The sequence below is a fragment of the Nipponia nippon genome, unplaced genomic scaffold (genome assembly GCF_047370975.1).
Source record: "Nipponia nippon isolate SJK-2023a ecotype South Korea unplaced genomic scaffold, ASM4737097v1 scaffold_3, whole genome shotgun sequence".
NCBI lineage: Eukaryota > Metazoa > Chordata > Aves > Pelecaniformes > Threskiornithidae > Nipponia > Nipponia nippon.
The window spans coordinates 30,212,716-30,231,498 of NW_028262347.1; the positions used below are offsets into that span (position 1 = coordinate 30,212,716).

General features: G+C 39.8%; 1 protein-coding gene across 3 annotated transcripts in view; it reads left to right on the top strand.

The window, feature by feature from the left end:
- Positions 1-398: 398 nt before the first annotated feature.
- SAMTOR (S-adenosylmethionine sensor upstream of mTORC1) overlaps positions 399-18,783 on the top strand; it is a 36,606-nt gene continuing 18,221 nt past the window's right edge. Inside the window, exons 1-3 of one of the 3 annotated variants that reach the window (XM_087765412.1) lie at positions 399-616; positions 11,698-11,839; positions 15,244-15,303. In XM_087765412.1, coding sequence (XP_087621538.1) covers positions 451-616; positions 11,698-11,839; positions 15,244-15,303 — 368 coding nt within the window. In that variant the 5' untranslated portion in view covers positions 399-450. Of the gene's footprint in view, positions 617-911; positions 1,211-11,697; positions 11,840-15,243; positions 15,304-18,783 lie in introns of those variants that run through there. The other 2 variants (XM_087765414.1, XM_087765413.1) reach the window with 2 other exon arrangements.

Here is an 18,783-nt window from a genome sequence, read left to right on the forward strand (position 1 = left end):
ACCCCACTTCAGAGGGATTCACCCCCAGATCTTTTACAGGGGTCTCTGGGGTAGCACGTGAACCGGGCAAATGCCGGGAGGAGAGCGGAGCCTCCGCTGCAGCCGTGCCCTGGAAGATGCGCTGCTCCTGTACCCTCAATGCGTTTTTCACCTGATTTCTCCCGCTAGTTTATTAAGCACCGCAGGGTGTGGAAAATTTGGCTGGGAATAACCAAGGCCACCCCTCCGGGGTGCGGCCAGCGCCGTGCCCTGAAGGCCGAGAGAGGGCAGCAGCCGCCGGGCGGCCCGCACGGCCCCGCCGGCCAGGCCCTGCGGCGGCGCGGGCGGCCGAAGACTCCATCTCCCGGCATGCCCAGCGCGGCGGCGCGCGCGCCCGCCCGCCCAGCCATAGCGCCCGGCGCTCACGCCTCCCCTCAGCCGGGCTGCGCGCGGCGGAGCAGCGGTAACACCATGGAGGCCGTTCCACAGCCGCGGCCCCGGCCCCGGCCCGGCGGGGCCGCCGCCGCCCCCCTGCCGCCGCCGCCGCCCCCGGAGCAGGAACGGAAGCTGGAGCAGGAGAAGCTGTCGGGGGTGGTGAAGAGCGTCCACCGGCGGCTGCGCAAGAAGTACCGGGAAGGTAACCGCGGGGGAGGGGGCCGCCCCCTCCGCGTCGCCCAGGCCGGGCCGCTCCGCTCCCCTCCCCTCACCGCGGGAGCCGGGACGAGACGGGCCGGGGCGGGGTGGGTCGGTCCGGCCCGGCGGGGAGCCGCCGTGCCGCGGCGGGAGGAGGGGAGCCGCCCACGCGGGGGGCTCCGCGCCGATCGGGGTGTCCCCCCGCGGGCGGGGCGCGGCGCGGCGCGGCGGGGTGGCCCGGTCCCCCTGCCGCTGCCGGGGCGGCGCGGGCCGGCTGGGCCGCGGACCGCTGCCGAAGGGGGTGTGTCGGGGGGGGTGGCTGGGAGCAGCGGCTGGGAGCAGCTCCGGGCTCGCTTCGTGCTCCTCCCCGGGCGACCCGGGGCGCCACTGCCAGCGGCTGCCCGCAGCCCTGCCGAGCGAGGAGCCCCGGTCCGGTCTGCCGAGGTTTTGCCGCTTTCCGTGGGCCCTTGGCAGTGGAGACCCCATCCTGGCTCAGGAGAGCTCACGGCACGTCTCTAGAAGCTTTTCCCGTGGGATGGAGAAGAGGATTGGCGTGCACGGGTAGTGCTGCAAGGTGACAACGTGCGCTTGGCTGAAGGTGTGCTACACCTGTGTATGGACGTGGGTCCGTGTGGCCCTATGTTACGGCTCTGTGTGACATTTAATAGCTGATAGCTACAGCGAGGCCTTTCACCACAGGCTGCTTCCAAGTCGTACGGCAATGTTTTCCAAACCGGGAATCTGCAGGATTGTGGAGGACAGTAGGTCATGAATGCCAAGAGAGATTGAATGGTGATCTGGAGGAGCACAGGTCTTTGTGAACTGTTTGTGTCTCCTGTCTTTCAGACGTGGAGAAATAGTTCAGGCTGGAGCACTAAGCAAAAGAGTTGGGGAAAAGCTGTTATAAAATAAGTTACTCTGAATCCCTGAAAAATCTACTTTGTCATCACTAGTAATGTCCTTGTGGAAGGTTCTTATGGGTGGTATTGGAATGCTTAAAACCTCCCAGAAGTGCTTTCAGATGAGTGTTGAAGTTGAGGTTTGTTTGCTGAAATCTGTAGTCTCCTCAGGCTAATTATAACGATCTGCCTAATCTTTGTAAGACAGGTCACAAAAAATCATCCATTCATTCTTTCAGTGAGTCCACTGCTCTTTGCTGACCTGGTATGTACCTCAAGAAGGACACTTATGAAGCGGGAACTCTTCCTGTTGTAGGCACTAGTTCTTGCCTCTCCTCTGTGTCTGCATATGACACTTCTGTTAAAGTAACAAGGTCATTCTGCTTTCTGGACTTCAGAAGTCTCCACGGGAGCCTGTCCATGGGATTTGGGCACAGATATCTACCTGTGTAGGCACTGATTGAGAGTCACTGTTTATTTTGGCCTTGGTGAACCAAAACTGAATAGAGGCTCTCCCTTGTTCTGACATTTAGGTGAAGGAACATAGTACGTTTTAACAGTCAAATCCTGGCAAAAGAGCCCAGCTTTGAGCAGTTCATAGTTCTCTCTTACTTCAGAGTGCCTGCAGATTAAGACAGACAAACATTGGCACTGTTAACTTTAAAAAAATGTGAGCAATCTCAGTAACAACTGAATTTTTTTTAGATGACACCCTAAATTACATGGAAATCTATGTAAGTCTACTTAGGAAAGAGCAAGTTAGTATGCAAGGGTAAGTTGTGTTTTATCTTTAGTTCAGTGTATATTGGTTAAACGAAAGAGCAAATAGTACTTTTCACTTACTTCGTATGTCCTGTAAATCATGTATTAGTGAAAACTTTACAGTGATTTTTCTCCTCACTCTAAATTAGCAACATTGTATCTGTTTTCATGGTGAGAGTTAAAACCCGAACAGTTCATCACATCACCTCTATGCAACAAGGAGAGCTCCACCCATTACCTACTCATCCAATAGTAGGTGGGCTTTACAAGATACTAGCGATTAGTAGTTGTACTTCATATGCTAGGTTGTTTCAACTTCAGAATTTTATTTTTGGAGTCTTTTCTCCCTACGTTTCTTTACGCTTCTAGAAGCCGACTTGAATCTCCTTCCTAAATGCCTTTAATGTCATTCTGAAATTGTAATACTAGTAAGTGCTTGACCTCTGAAGGATCTTTTCTTGGGTCTTTTTTGTTTGTTTTGTTTTCTAATACTCAGAGGCACCGACTGTCCAGTACCTTACCCTGACAAAATCAAAGTTGACAGTCTGCTAAAAAGAAGTAAAAAAGCAACAAATCGTCTGTAACTTCTCAGTACAAATTGAATTATAACTTGGGTATGAAAAAGCAGAGGTAAAAAATGCACCCTTGGTTATATGCTAACAGCTTATTAAGGAAAGCCTCTTGTCTCCACAGTGCAGTGCACCCACCTCCATATGAAGCAGAAACAGAGCTATCTGTATTATTCCAGAATCTTGTATTGTCCTTTTTTTTGTTGTCTTTTTTTTTTTTTAACTCTGTCTCTTCTTACATTTACTAGAGTTCTATGAAGCTAGTTTCCATTTTGTCTAAATAAGCAAACAGTATGAGAATTGCTGTTGCATGGACTTCGGTGCTTTGTCTGTAGATACAAAAATAGAATTGTGTATTAATTTTGTTGGTAGAGGAAAAAGCATGCTGAGTATCCTTCTGAAAGCTATTTGATTATGTTGCACAGGGTGAATAAGTCTAGGAAAGCCCTTGGAATTGTAATATGATCTTAAGTTACTGCCTTCTGTTAGAAGTGTTGAAGGGAAATAGATGCTTCCTTGAGACACTGAGATGTTTGTTGATAGAAGTTATACAGGCCTGATTTTAATAAGCTGATTTCTTTGAGAATTCATTTGTCTTGCTGATGTTAGCAAGCCTTGAGTTTCAATGAGCCATTGTAAAAGGCAAGCCAGTGCATTATCTGACTTGCTTATAACTGGCACCATTGTTATAACTTTGTTTCATTTCCCACAATGGTTCCCCTCTTTTTTGAAGATGAGTCAGTGGAAAAGTGACAATATGCTTCAAAACTGCAAGCTAACATGTTTCTGAAGAAGTTGCGTACTTGTCAAAGTGCAAAAGCAATATTTCTTAACTAGGGATGCATCACAACAATTTTTTTGCAGTTACTAAGGAATTAGTAAAGTTTAGTCAGCATCATGTCATCTGAAGGGTTTGATATGTTTTTTTTCTTGGTGAAAAACTGTGACTCGAGATTCGTCAAAGCTGAATCTTGGCTTCTTTTTTAATTTCTGCATTTGTTGAACCACTTCTACTTGTAAGTATGGTGGATGGATTGTGTGTATACTTCTGTACTGTGGCTCATGTCATATCATAGTCCTAGAGCATGCCAGTGTATTTATGATAAGCATTTGCCATGTTCAAAATGGTTCAGCTTAAATTCTTTTAAGTTTGCATTGAAGTGCATTTTTTTGTTCTTTTCAACAATTTTAACTTTTTTACTGTGTGACTAGTACTTACCTTTTCCTATTTTTGGGATATTACTAATCTAATATGACTTCTAGTGGAAATATTTATATTTTTTTCTTCCTTTTTCATCTCCTTTTCATCCTTTTTGATTTCCTTCCCTTCCCCTTCTACCCTCTCTGTTGTTAAATAGTAAATAAAGAAGGGAAGCTTGTAATCATAAATGCCATAACAGATTTGGTATTTTGCGATTGCAGGATATTCTTTTTTCCACTGTGGATCCTACAGTAGTAGTATATGGTATATGTCATATATTTTAAAATGGTTTAATGAAGTTTAACAAATGAGTGTGGGTTTTTTAGTGTGGGGGGGGAAAAAATTATTTATTTTTTTAATTAAGGTGATTGGTCCTTGTCCACACTGAGTAAATGTGTCAACTAAATTATCTAATCATTAATAAGTTGTTTCAAACTACTTTAAGGCAGTGATAGAGACAGACAAAACCTGTCTAGTGGTTCCTAAAAATACACATCATTCCCAGGTTAGCCTATAAACTTTGTCTTCGTGAAGAAAACTTCCTTAGGTGAGAACAAAACACACTGAGGTGTAACATGTTCACTTAGGAGTGTATGTCATTAGCATGACTCGTGTTTTTCTGAAGTTTTACTTCTGCTTCCTGTCCAAATGGATTAGTTTAAGATTAATTACTTTACACACCAGAGTAAATTCCAGAAGCTGAAACAGCTCTTAAGTGCTCAGTTATTCACTTATGAGAAACTTCAGCGTTCTGCATGCTTGACACAAGCACTTAGAAAGTACAGAAATTAGGGTTTTTCATGAGACTTGAATTTCTCCTAGTAGCCTGTTACAACATGAGGATTGGGAAAAAACAATGTTTGGTTTAGTCTCTTCCTCTTGGTTCTGTTGCCTGGTACCATAGGTGACCCCAAATTTTACAGGATTTTCCTCTATGCATCTTTTAGGCACCTGCAGCCATGGGCTGGATCATGTTGTATCGGTTGCATATATGCATGTATGTTGCATACACTGCATGTATGCTGATGTCTGTCAAGCCTGACAGACAGGCTTGTAAAAGCAGATTTAGTGGTTCGTAGGGAACTAAACATGATCTACTGAACATCTGCTATGTGATATTTGTTTGTTTCCAGTTGCTTGTAGCAGCCAAGTAGGTTTAATTTTTACTGTGATAAAAATCCCTTCCCCTGATACAGAGGCAGCCTGTTTTTCTCGGAGTTGTTTATTGCCTTTGTAGTCATGCAGAGTTGTATTTATCAAGTAAACATTTTCTGTGCTGCATGACCCTCAGTTATAGATGGTTTTGCGTGTAGTCTGGAAAGATCATTTCTCGCTGGAAATCCCATATTGAGTACAAGTGGAAAAAAATTTGCTGAGGTATCTGTAAAGGTATTTTATGAAATATTTTGCTGTGTGCTCACTAAAACATTTCATTTCTCCTTCCGTACACCTGTTAAGGCTGTTCAAGCTTAGAATCACACATAACTGGTATTTGTCCTGATATTAGTTACTGTATCACACAAGCTGATAGAAACATTTCTAAGTGGTAGTTTGATTCCTTAAATAAAGATTTGTTGAAACTTCAAAGAAATGGATAATAGCTTTATTAAGAGGTTTTTCAAATCCAGAAAATGAGGAAGAATTTACAGGACCCTGCCTGATGATAATACATAGCCTGAGTAGGTAAGTGGTTTAGGCATTCATGTAAGAAGTGTCGTTCTGAAGTCAGTTGCTTTATGGTTTCTTCCTCTCATGTTTTTCCTGAAAAACCTTGAGAGAGCTGAAGTTCGTCCTGATGTGAAACAGGAAACATTTTGAAATAGTGGCATTTTTCATAGGACAGGAAAACTTTGTCACTGAACTCTATGTGATAAGTTAACAGTTGTTACTCCTTTTTGTTAAATATAACTGGTTTACTGTAGAAATAAACCTAAGTTTTCAAGATCTCCATTTGTCTTTCCCCACTTGCATTAATTTCTTGAAAGAGGGAGACATTTTGTAATACTGATACATTTTCAAGCAATAGAAACTAAATGCCATGTCACTAAAACTGATGCTATTTTATGACATGGGCATTAAGATATGATTGCCCTTACTGTTTGCATACCACATTTTGCAGTGAAACTTTCATTAGAAATCCCATGATATTTTACAGTTTGGGGGATTTAATCACTCGTATCATTTAGTTAGCCCACAAATTTTGAAAACCCACTGGCTATGGCACAGACTTGCATCCACTGCACAAACAGCTATATGTAACCTCCTTCCCTGCTTCTTTATTGCCTTGGCAGGAAAGATCGCATTCCTATTGCAGGCTCAGCATAATGCAATCTGTACTTGTGCCTCAGCTGCTTCTCACTTTTGCTCCTGCATTTGCACAAGTCTACCAAAATCAGTAGTTTCTGTTAACATGTTCATCTCCACGTTGGTGTCCTTAAGGTGCAGCACGTAATCCATCCCACAAAGTCATATTGGGGGAAGAGGAGAGAGGGGTGATAGTTTCCAATAAAGTAGATCCAACACCTGGGGGCAGTAATTGCTTAAACTATCATGAATAGGCTCCCCACTGTTTGTGTGACAGCCATCAGAGATTTATAGCAGATTGGAGACATAGATCATTCTTCAGGGTGATATAAGCTGACCCCCAGTAGATGCTTTAAATAGCAGATGAATTGACTAATTAATTTTTCTATTTATTTCATAAACATACCTTAAATGGCAGTTCCATTTAACACTCTATGAAGAAATGTCTTTTAAAAATAAAAAAGACAAACAAAAAATAGGATGGAAGAAAGCTTAAAAATAGACTGCTTGGAGAGAGGAGTTATGGTGTGGGGTTGTCCCACCAAGAATGGCAAACCTGGTCTTCTCACACGTGCTGGGGACCTTTAAGATCTTGTAAATAAATGTGGAATAAGGGGAGTTCTTACTGAGCTTGTATGGTTCTTTCTTCTTTATTAAAAATGTTTTCAGTTGTTGAAAATTACAGTTAACGTTAGGTCTCTATTGCTGTTACCCACAATTAAAACTATCTTGTAATTAGGATCATTTAAAAGTAACTTCTACATGCCTGACCTGTTCTCTCTGTGACAGGATTCAGTAACTGCTGATTACTCTGTGGTTGAGTTTGGGGGTGTGATTTGGCTGTTCTGCAGGCAATATTAATGTGGGTGGAAATGATTTAGAGGGATTTGTCTGTTCTAGGTAAATAGTATTGGATTTTTGTTATTGCATTAGAAAAGGGTGTGTTACGAACAACTTACAAGCTGGTCAATCATTTGCTTACTGGCAGAATTGCTAGAAAGAGGTGGGCTTTGGGCTTTTGTTTTTAAAGGAATAGTGAATCTTCAAGGTGAAGAGTAGGTAAGTTAGTTATTTATTTTCTAGGCAATTCTGGATAGAGAGGTGAGCAACCACTAAATAAATTTAAAATAATGTCACTGTAGTGATTGGAGAGGTGTGGGAAACTCCTGTTATAAGCCAGTCTTGCCAGTCACACTTTTCAGCTGGATGTTGGCATCACTGGTTCCTTGATGGAGATCTGAGGTGTATGAAGATGTCTGAAGAGATAGTGCTCAAAACAGGTTTTAAATCACATAAAAGGTGATCTCCAAGTGCATAGCAAGAGTGTTGAGTAGCCTTAAACTTTATGTTATGGTATGTTCATGAGTACATGAGATGAAAAGTTCAATGCACAAAATCAAATATTAACTTTAAGATGTGATCGAAGATGCAAGACTTTTTTTTTTTTCCTTTAGATTAACCTACCATAAACTTCTAATTAATTTACAGCATTATTGATTGCTTGTTTAACAGAAGATTTTATTTATCTTATTCTTTTAGTAATCATTAGTTTTGTGGTGAACCCTTCCTGCATATGTTTACTGCTTCTTTGGTTACACAAGCAATGATTCATAAATAAATGTTTAACTCCACTAGACTTAATGCAGTATTTGTACATGGATTATAATGTATTGTTTGAAAAATTAATACACAGTGGATTATAATGTATTGTTTGAAAAATTTAATACATAGCTCTACTGTGTTCTGAGTATCAGTTTGAAATTGGATGCTGCAAGTCCTGTTGTAGTCACTACCTCAAAATCTCAACAGATAGAAAGCATTATTTGCATTTTCAACTCGGTATTAGAGCATGATTCTGGAATTAAAAGTTCCTGTAAATCTGTCTAATGCGCCTGTCTATGCCTTCTCAAAGCTCACCTTGGAGAAGAATGGAGGAAAACAACTCACTACCATGGTACTTGCTCAAGGAAAACTGGACCTCAAATGCTTCTTTGAAAGTCCCTGCACAATGGTGCCAGTGTCTTAAGAAAACCCTTTATCTGCAGTTGTTTTGGAGCTTACATTAATGAAAGGGCAGAGAAATGGTCATCATATCAAACCCAGTACTGACAGTGGGTCAACAGCAGATACTTAGACAAGAATATATGAGCAGTGCTGCAGGAGTACCACTGTACGCTTGCTTACCATTCTGTCTTTCAGTGCTTTCATGGTCTAGCAGCTCCTGAGTTAGAAATCACATCTTCAGATATGGAGTTTGTCATGGATTTTCATCCCTTAGTTTGCCCAGCTACATGAACTTTAAGCTTAATTATACATTTTAAGCTTAATTAAGCTAAATTATACATTTAAGCTTAATTATACATTTTGCTCACTGTGGCATTCATGATCCTGTGGAGGTCTGTCCTCTCCTGCTTTCATCTGTCTTTTTTCTTGCCTCTATTTAGGTGTTCCTCATACAAAAGCTGTGCTGTATTTGTCCCATGCTGCCATTTTCTGTATCTCTCTTGACCTATTGTATTGGTAGATGAAAACCAACCGGCAGTGCACACAGAATTGAGTTGATACAGGATGCGTGACGGAATTGCTTTGTGATGAATTTTTTGCTTTTGTTTTGCATGTCTCTTCTAATAGTCTGTATCATTCAGTTTTATTTTTCTTGTCAGCTCAGTGCCAAGAAGCTGTCACTGTCATAGGCAGCTCTGTTGTAACCCAAAGTTTATGTCCCAGAGTGCTGGTAGTCAGCTCCAGGTCTGTTGCTATATATCTAAATTTAAGATCCCTTATCTGTGGACTCTTTTGCCCCTCATCTGACTTTCACAGAGAGGTGCAAATGCCTGCCTTGTTCAGAAGGAAATAAGAAGAGTTGCTATGAAAGCAGGATTCAGTGTTAGGAGGCATCGCTACTTTGCTATAAGAAAGGAGTGGCTAGTTAAGAACATCTGGTCTTTGCATATTTCTTCTTCCCCCTCTGTCTTATTTCTTAAGTTTTAAGGAAAAGTGGTATTTGGAAATAGAATAATTGCTTAAGAATAGACCAAATGAAGTAATGGACTAAAAGAAGAACAGTATTAAACTTGGGATTTTGTACTTGTGACGTTTTCCCTCAGTAAGTGTTCACTTGTTCTTTTTTCCTCTCTAATTATTTATGTATGCTTCAACTAGAACTTTAGCAACTACATGTCATTTGAGTGTTTCACAGTTGCCTGGAGCATACAAGATTCAGAGTACTGTGGCAGAGAAACTATGAAACTTTATCTAAATTGCACCAGAATTAATCGGCTACTGAGAATACGCTTTGAACTTGGCTAGTGCTTTCTGCCTTGGTTCTGTATAGGTTCTGCACTTTGTTGACATGAGAAATAAAGATTCCTAAGAGTTGTGCTTGTTTTGTCCCCTTTACTCTCTATGTAATTCCTTGCTCTCTTTCAGCAGTAGAGTATGTTCTGTCCTGCATGTTTGTTTCTGCATAAGGCTCTCCTGAAAGCTCTGGAAAAGTGACCCACAGGTTTTACCAGAAACCCCTGTGGGGACCTGCCTGCAACTTGCATGTTTCTCTGCTTTAGTGGTCCGTTGGTGACCATGCTAGCGCCTTTTCTTATATAGCATCTCTCTCTGAACTGGGATCATTTGGGAAATAATGAGGGATACCACTCCAATACAATACTATATTTTTTTTTGTCCAGTCTAATAACTTTCTCATCTATGCTTGTTGAATAGCAAGCAGAGTATGTGATTTCTTGCATAGCTTCCCTATTTTGTTAAAACTAAATCATGTTCACTCCCTTCCATCTTAACTGACATCTCACACAAGGGAGCATAAACACCTAATTTTAAACATGATTTATTTTTATGATTGTACAAGTGTGCTAGATGATTATTTTTTAAGAGTAAAATTGCTGTGACATCCCTAAACCAAACATAAACAGGGAGTAACCTGGATGGTTGGTTTAAATCTTCTTAGTATGCAACTGTCTGTACTTGTCCATCATACCCAGTCTTGCAATTGTAATTGGAAGACACGTGAAGTGAGGGATTGTTACTGCTTTGCGCACAAGGGGGGAAAAAGTTGCCACTGGAAGAAATCTATTAGTTATTTACTTCTAATTAAAACAAAGCACATCGAAGAAATTGCCGTAAGTGGGTTAGAAGCAGAAATCTCTTACTGATATGAGAAGGACAGGTGATACTGTAAGCTGCTTTCAGGCTTTAGCAGACATTAATAGTTAGCTTGTGCTTGATACGCCTTTTAAATATTTATTTGTAATATGAAGGTGCTACAAAAACTGGTTCTGAAACCACATTGTGAAAAGTGTGTTGGTTGAGTGAAAGCTTCAAATATAGCTCCCAACTTGTTAGCTTTATCGGCTTGTAGGTACAAAATCAGTAGATAATTTTTTGTTCTGCAGATTTATCTATATTTATACTAGATGTGTGTGCACATTTGTGATTAAGAAACGCAAAAGGAATTAGTGAAGATCATACCAGTGAGCATGTATTTTTCTTTCTTAGGGCAGAAATGTCCTTTCAGTAAGGTATACCAAGGGTTTGCACGCTGTAGAAACCACAATAGGAATTGTGGCTAGCCACCACTAGCAGTTATGTTGTTTTTGTTTAGCAGTACATTATGTAAAGCAAGCTAGGAAAGTGGATACTTAGCAGCAAAAGGGGGAAAATAATCATGTTTAATTACTTTGAAGTGCCAGAACTTAACCTGCAAGACTTCTTTTCAGCAAGGTGGGGAGCATGGAAATAAATCTGTCCCTAAAGATCAGCAGATGAGTTTATCTGTGATTTCCTGACCGTATTTGGTTTGATTCTTCAGTACTGTCCCCTAGAAGCTAATTCATTGGGCCTGGCTAGATTAGACAGACATCAATGAAGGCTTGAATTCCTTTTCCAATGTATCCAACGAAATCTGTAGTCTGGGTTAAACTTCCATTTCGGTATTTTTGCATGTAATATCATCCACAGTATTTGCCACAAACATGAATGCTACTAAGATCCCTTTCAGTCTTTCATTTCTAAAATGTTTGTCGTGTTAATGCTCGTGCACAGAAACCTGAAAGCAAAACTTCCCAGGGACTTGAATTTCACAGAACAAACTGAACAAAATCAGTACACTGAGAATATTGCTAGTTTCTCAAGTACCTGATAGCCCCTTCCTTCTTCAAAACCTGGAATTTTGTGTTTGACTAGAGAAAGGGGACCTTGTTTTTTGTTACACACAGGTAAAGTAATCTCTTGGTGTATTACGTAAGTTCTTTTAATTGCAAGATGGGGATTTTGCCGTGGAGATAATGAGACACTTTGTATCTAATGTGCAGCTTTTTTCTGTTGTTGTTTTGTTTAGTGGGAGACTTTGATAAGATCTGGCGTGAGCACTGTGAGGATGAGGAAACTCTGTGTGAATATGCTGTGGCAATGAAAAACCTTGCAGATAATCACTGGGCAAAAACTTGTGAAGGGGAAGGCCGAATTGAATGGTGTTGCAGGTAAATCTTCATGTATTTGAAAGATGCAATTGCACTCTTTTACTTGCAATTATTTATAATACAAGGCTTAAGCGTTTTTTGCTCTTTTGCCAATTTTTAAGATTTGTTCTATAACATGTTAATGCTTTATTGCTTCCTAAAACAAATACCTTCTTACTGTTCCAACTTACTAAGGAAATACAGCTTATGAAGTGTTTTGTTATAAGGTGACCCTTTTTTAAAGTATCTTCAACAAACAAGGTTGGTTGGTTTTGGTTCCCCCCCCCTGGAAATACTGAAGCTGTTTTCAAGTAAACCTATGAAGTAATTTTCTATACATTTGAACCTAAACTGAGCAAATGCAGCGAGCATAGCTCAAGTTCAGTTTTCAGGGCTTTGGTTTGATTTGTGCGTATAATAACAATCTCTAAATGCAAATCTCTGCTGCCTAATTTTCAAGTCTTAATCTTGACTTAACCTCTGTGCAACTTTATTTTAATGGATTTTAAACTTTAAAATTCCTATATGTCATAAACATCTAATTTTTATTGGGTTGTCATGATAGTAAAGTCATGAAGTGAGTTCAGCTAAACTGTTTCAATTCTTGAGGAAAAGAAACTCCTAAAAGAGAAATGTTGGTCACTCTGGATTCCTGCAAACAGTTGGCATCCAAGGCTTACCATGGAATCTGTACAGCAGAATAAAACAAAATATTGTTGAAGTCTAACTGGGAAGAGAATTTATCCATGGCCCTGCCTTTGGGAATGACTTTAGATAGGCAAAAAGTAACATTGTGTGCCAGTCTATAGGTCCTGTAGGTGAGTGTTACAGTGTGATGAGCAAAAGGCAGCAAAGAAAAGCAGGCATGGTATTGCTAAATTTAAATTCATTACATGGTCCTTTGAGCCCATAAAGCAAAAAAAAAAAAAAGGTGGGGGGAACAACTGTGAAACAGTTGATCTAGAGTACATTTTGGTGGTAACTCGAGCTGTTCTGTGGCTTCTGGAAATGGAGCAAGTAATAAGCTGATTTCCTTTTTCCCTACAACAGGCTCTTAAATATTTGAAAAACATTCCTTTATGTATCAATCTTGTATCCTTTAGCTTAAAAAAAACCCAAAAAACCTATAGAGACTGTTTCTCTATAGACACTTTTCCGGACATGTAACTGGAATAAGGATACACGAAACAAGAGAGCTGAATCAGTTGGCACTGAATCAGTGCCTAAAAATGGACACAGCATTCCCCTGACCTTGTCAGGAATAAATAAAATGAAGAAATATTATTGAGGTTGCAGTAAACTCTTGTTTATGCTACTGACCTTGTTTGGTGGGGTTTTGGAGGGGGGAGTTGTATTGGTGTGGCATTGATTTATGCTCACTTGTGATCCCCAGCTGCCCATTTGTTTTTCATAGGCTATCTCAGTTGCTAGTTGTTTTCTTGTATTTGTGCTATTCATTACTTCTGTGGAAATGCTGATATTTGTACTTCTCTTTACTAAATTACACTCTTGAATCATATTGAATTCTAATACTGTGATTTCTTGCAGCATTTACCCCCCGCCCCCCACTTGGCATGGTTCACAGATCAGTTAAGAGGAGTACTGACTGTTGTTCCAATGTTCAGGTTATCTGTGAAAATGCTAATTGTACTGGACCCAGGACAGATTCCCGTGGAATATTGCTCGATACTTTCTTACAATTTGATTGTCAACTAATACATGAAACTTTTTTCAGTAGAGCTGTGTGCACTTACTTTAAAGTAATTTCCAATAAACAGTATTCTCTTAGGTTGTGGCAAACTTGTCTGTTACCCTGTAGGACAGGATAATGTTCCTTGTGAACAGGAAGGAACAGTTAATGGCCTGGGTATTGAAGATTTTTGGCTCTGTGTCTCAGTTGTTTTCTGTTTGTAGTTCCTACAAGATTTACAAAGTAAACATTTAAATAAAGTGTCCAGTTTGGGCCTTGCAGCATGAACTCATATTGAAAAGAGAATCCACCTGGTGAGAGACACTAAAATGCTCCGTCTCAGTATAAAGCTTCAATTAAAGGACGTACCTTCTCAGTTTGCAAAGTCAAGGGGTCAGGAGTTTAACATCAGTAGCAAGAAAGTGCTCTTCATTTTTCTGTGGCTCAGATTAAACTGTTCCTTCTCGAAGGGCCAAGAGGTGTGCCAGACAGATGGCAGCTCCCATTGTTGTTACTCCTCCTTGTGTCTGGTTGCATAATTGCATGCAAGAGAACTTGACTTGCATGAGACTTCACTGAAAGCTTTTGCTCAATGCTTTAACAGTGTCACCATGACAGCAGGAAGGTAGCTGATGTATTAGATGTATTAGATGAAGTTTAATTTGGGAGTGCAATGCTGAAAATACTCGGGAACCACTGGTGTATCCCTGCTGAAGAAAGGATAGTCTGAGCCTTTTTGTTTTTCTTTGAAGGAAGATCTTTTCAGGCATCTGAAACTGAGAAGTGTTTTTTCCACTCGTTTAAAAAAACACTTTTTTTTTTTTTCCCCCCCTTTGTTTTCCTTGTATTCTCTTATGAACAAGCACTGGATAAAGTAAATCAGAGAATACAGAATAGCCACTAGAGAAGCCATGTGTACTTCTCAGGATCAAGAATAACAATTTTCTTGCAGAGCTCTCCTTTCACAAGTCTTTCTTGCTATTTAGTTGAAGACACTGGAAAAATGCTTGTTCTGACATTAATTCTTAAACCAGATGACATTAAAAGTTATTATTTTACTTCTTTATTAGTTGTTGATTTAAACAAGCACATATCCAGACTTTCGAAACTGTCAAAGATGGAAAGCAGTACATAATAGACTGTGCTGATGACCATATGCTGCGTTGTATAGGACCAGTTTTATTTATTGTTTTAGGGCAACATTACACAACTGTTAGTTGGGGAGAGTGGAGGGAGGAAGAAGGATTAAAACCGTGTCCCCTTCCAGATGCAGGTTAATGATCCCCTGAGTGGTATTGTAAAAAGCCTGGGCAACATTCAGCTGTCCTTCCCTTGCTTTCTTTTTACATTTTTAGAAAACTGAATACAGAGTAGCAAATGGTATTTGGAAATTAACACTTCTGCTTCTCTTTCATTGCATTTATATTACAACACAAAACTAAAACCTCAAACCCAAATAGGGTAAGATGATGTTTACCCTGAATAATTGTCCAAACTCTTAATTTTTGCTGGCATAGGTAGGCTGGTGAGCCTTTGTATGGACAATGAATGCTAGCCTGTTCTGGTTCTAGTTAGAACAAAATAAGCTAGACCAGCAGGTTTGCTTCTTTCTGTTGCTTTTGCATCAGTGTTAAGACTTGTGTTGACTTGGCTATTTTTTTAAATAACAAAAAACAAAATCTGCACTTCTAACTATCATGACAAAGCACTATCTAGACCTGCATTTTTTTAAAAGGTCTTTTGACTGTTTCATGAGCAAACTGAAGAAATATGGTCTTGATGAAGTTAATGTCAGGTGAGTGCCAAACTGTTTGGAAAAACTTGCAGTGAATAGATGTTAGAAGCTTATCTTAAAAATGTGATTTATTGAGAAGGACTCTGTCAGTGTCTGTCCCTGCATCCATTACTAATCAATATTTTCATTAGCAATCTGCTAGAATAAAATCTGTTTATTAAATTTGCAAATGAGACCAAACAGAAAAGAGTTGTCACTCTGAAAGCAGGATTAAAATTAAGAGTGTTGTTAACTATACCAAATATTATCAACTATACAAATACGGGCCAGGGAGTTGGTTATGTCAGTCTTTTCTAAAAGCATTGGGATTCTGTAGCAGGGCACAAGTTGAATACGAAACAGTCAATGGGATGCTTTTGCAATAAAGGCACATATCATACTGGAGTGTGTTAATGAGATTGTCCACAAGATATATAAAGTAGTCCTCTAACTTTATTTAGCATTGCTCTTAGCCAAAATATTACCTTGGCCACTGCATTTAAAAATAATAAACAGCTCAACTCCAAGAAAGATAAAGAAATGATCAAAAATATTCTATTTTTTTCCACAAAAGCCTTGTGGTGTGGTTTTTTTTTTCCTAGAAGCTGGAGCTGTGTAGTTTAAAAAAAGAGAAGGCTAAGTGATCTCTTACAAGATCTTTGAGAATAAGAGGTATCTTCTAGAACTGTAAAGCTGATCCTGTTTGGGTTTGGAAGATTGAATGAATTAATGTTTGAAGTCCCTTCAACACTGTTTTGCAGCTTTTTTGATGAATGCAGTTAGTCGAGCAATTCACTTTGAGGGGAACAGAATTAAGAGGGAAGTGGCGTAAACAGGAGGAGGGAAACCATTTAAAAATAGAAAAAAAGACAATGTTCATTGGTCACGTTTGTATGACAGTCTTAATTTTTGCTTTTAAATAATACTTTGTTCTGACAAAACCATATCTGTTTGTTTGAACACTAGCGCTAATTAGAGCAGTGATCATGTGATAGCTGCCGCTTATTTTCAAGTTCTTGGGATCCTCCAGTAATGAAAGATCTTGCTTCCAGAAGCTGGCTTGGGGTGGAGGAGTGGACACAACACCAGAGAAACATCTGATTACAGACCTAATTATGTTTCTCACAAGGAAAATGTCTCAAAACCCTAAAACTGAGACCAAGTATGAAAAATAAAATGGAAAAATGTATTGTATACCAGGTTCTCAACTTGAAGTTTAACAAAATATAATTCTGATAATAAAAAATTATAATCCCCTGCACTGATAAACCTAGTGCTCTCACCTATGCTGAATACAGGATTTCCTTAACCTAAGGCTGGGTGCACATGAAAATAGCAAAATATTTTTCACTCCAGAGGCAAGTTTTCTGCTCTTCTAGGTATGATTAATGTGTACAAGGGAAACTGGGAATTCTCCCTTCCTTGATTTTCTTTGGAGGTTGCAGAGTGGGTGGGTTAAACCTGTAGAAGAGTTCACACTTTTTTTTTTCAGGCCAGCAGCTCTGTCAGTTGACATTAATAAGCTTATTCCTCAGTGTGTGGGAGGAGGGGAGAAACATTTTGCAGACAGAAACCATGATGAGAAGTCCAGGCTTTCCTTCAGCTCTAAAGGGAAATGTTATTTCTCTGTACCCTCATTGAACTTCATCTTCAATATGAGGTTTTGGTTAGTAAATACTGTAAGGAACACAGGTAAAGCTCACCTTTTCCTCATTACAAAACAGGAGGAAAGAGATGGACTGTGTCAGTTCTTAGCCTTTAAAACTGTCTGCATGAAACCCTTGAGCATTGATAACAGCTATCAGAAACTGCTTTTTGCCATGACAAAGCTGACCACACCAGCTGTAATTTAGTTGTTCATTATTACTTGACTAGAAGAACTACCTACTTATTCTTTCATGGATTTTAAATTTCATATGGTGTTTCTTTGGGAATTCTCCCCTCCTTTTTTAAAATTATATATTCTATTGAAACCCTTGGTTTTGGTCACTGTATTCGAAAAAGAAGTTTCTCTTTCATTGCTGGAGAGTATTAACAGATGAGTATGTATTCATATTCGCTTTTTCTGAAACTCCCTATACGTGTCCAGCCCAAATGGCGGAACAGAGGGGTCAACTTGAACAGGTTGTTTACCATTTGAGATTTGAAGTATGGAAAACAAATTTCACTAAGGAAATATCTAGATTTTTTTTTTAAAGCAAAGACATGAACTGGACACTACCTGTCTGCCTGCCAGCAACCTTAAACAGTTTAGACTTGAAATGTTTATTTCGGAGTTTGTGTAAACTGTAGCAAGTGTTAGCTTGGGTAGTTTACATCGCACAATTCTTCACAAACAAGTATGTTAATTGTAGATCTATTATTGTATCATCAAAGACTGAAAGCTTAAATGTCAGTTAAAAATGGAGCCATGTCAGTTCTCAGAATTATAAAATAGATTCCTTAATTTTATTTCTCTTCGTAGAGAATTAAGGGATGTTCTGTTCATTACTTGAGACAGTTGTTAAATGCAGAGTCTTATATAGCTGCATACTCAAAACCATAGGGTGATCAATGGTGGCTTTTAATGGCCATGAAGTTAAACATGTGGCTACATCAACAAGTTACCATGGAGTAAACTACTGAGTGTATTACCTCTGGTTAGCTACTGTGCAACGACTGCCTACGTGCTCACTGTTACCCCACAGTAAGTGTGAGGTCTGCTTCCATGAGGGCAGTACAAAGACAGCTCCTCTGAAGCCACAGGAGCCAAAAGGGCAACATGTAGTAATGCTGCCAGAATTGCTGTAACTTCAGAGAAGCATAAAATGGAGATAACCCTCAGTGGTTATGAAGTGCAGTGTTGCCTGGGGTTTTTTTTGTTTGGATGGATGGATTTGGTTGGTTTGTTTTGGGGTTTTTTGGGGGGGTTGTTGTTTTGGTTTTTTTTTTTTTTTTTTTGCTTCCTTGTGGTACTGCAGAGGTATACAGACTGGGATCTGAATATGAAGAATTTTACCCATTCTTGGGCCCTCTTGTGGCTCTGGCCCCTCCATCCACCAGCAAAAAAAAGGAGTAGAAGATGCTTCTTCTCATGGTTGACTTTGATAATGTCTCTTGTGCAGACAAGAAAGGTCAGTTAAGAAGAACATAGAATTATGAGAACTCAGTTGACACGATAGACAGGGGTAGACGGGTGGAAAAAATACTAATTTGCACCAGTAACAAGAATGAGGACGAAATGGCTTCTAGGTGACAAGAGGAGCTTACACTACACTTTACAAGTAGGTGGTTCTCTTGTGCAACAGCTCGTTAAGTGGTAAGGTGGGCAACATACCAGCTTCTAGTAAATTAAAAAGCTGATAACATCAATAGCTGAGGAGAAAAAACAATACATTCCCCCTAGGTTGGGAACTTTTTGATGGCAGTGCAACACTGTTTAAACTGCCACTGATTCTGGATGTTTTAAGAGTTATAACGAGAGAAAAAAGAATAAAAATACAGTGACTGTAAGATGCTGAC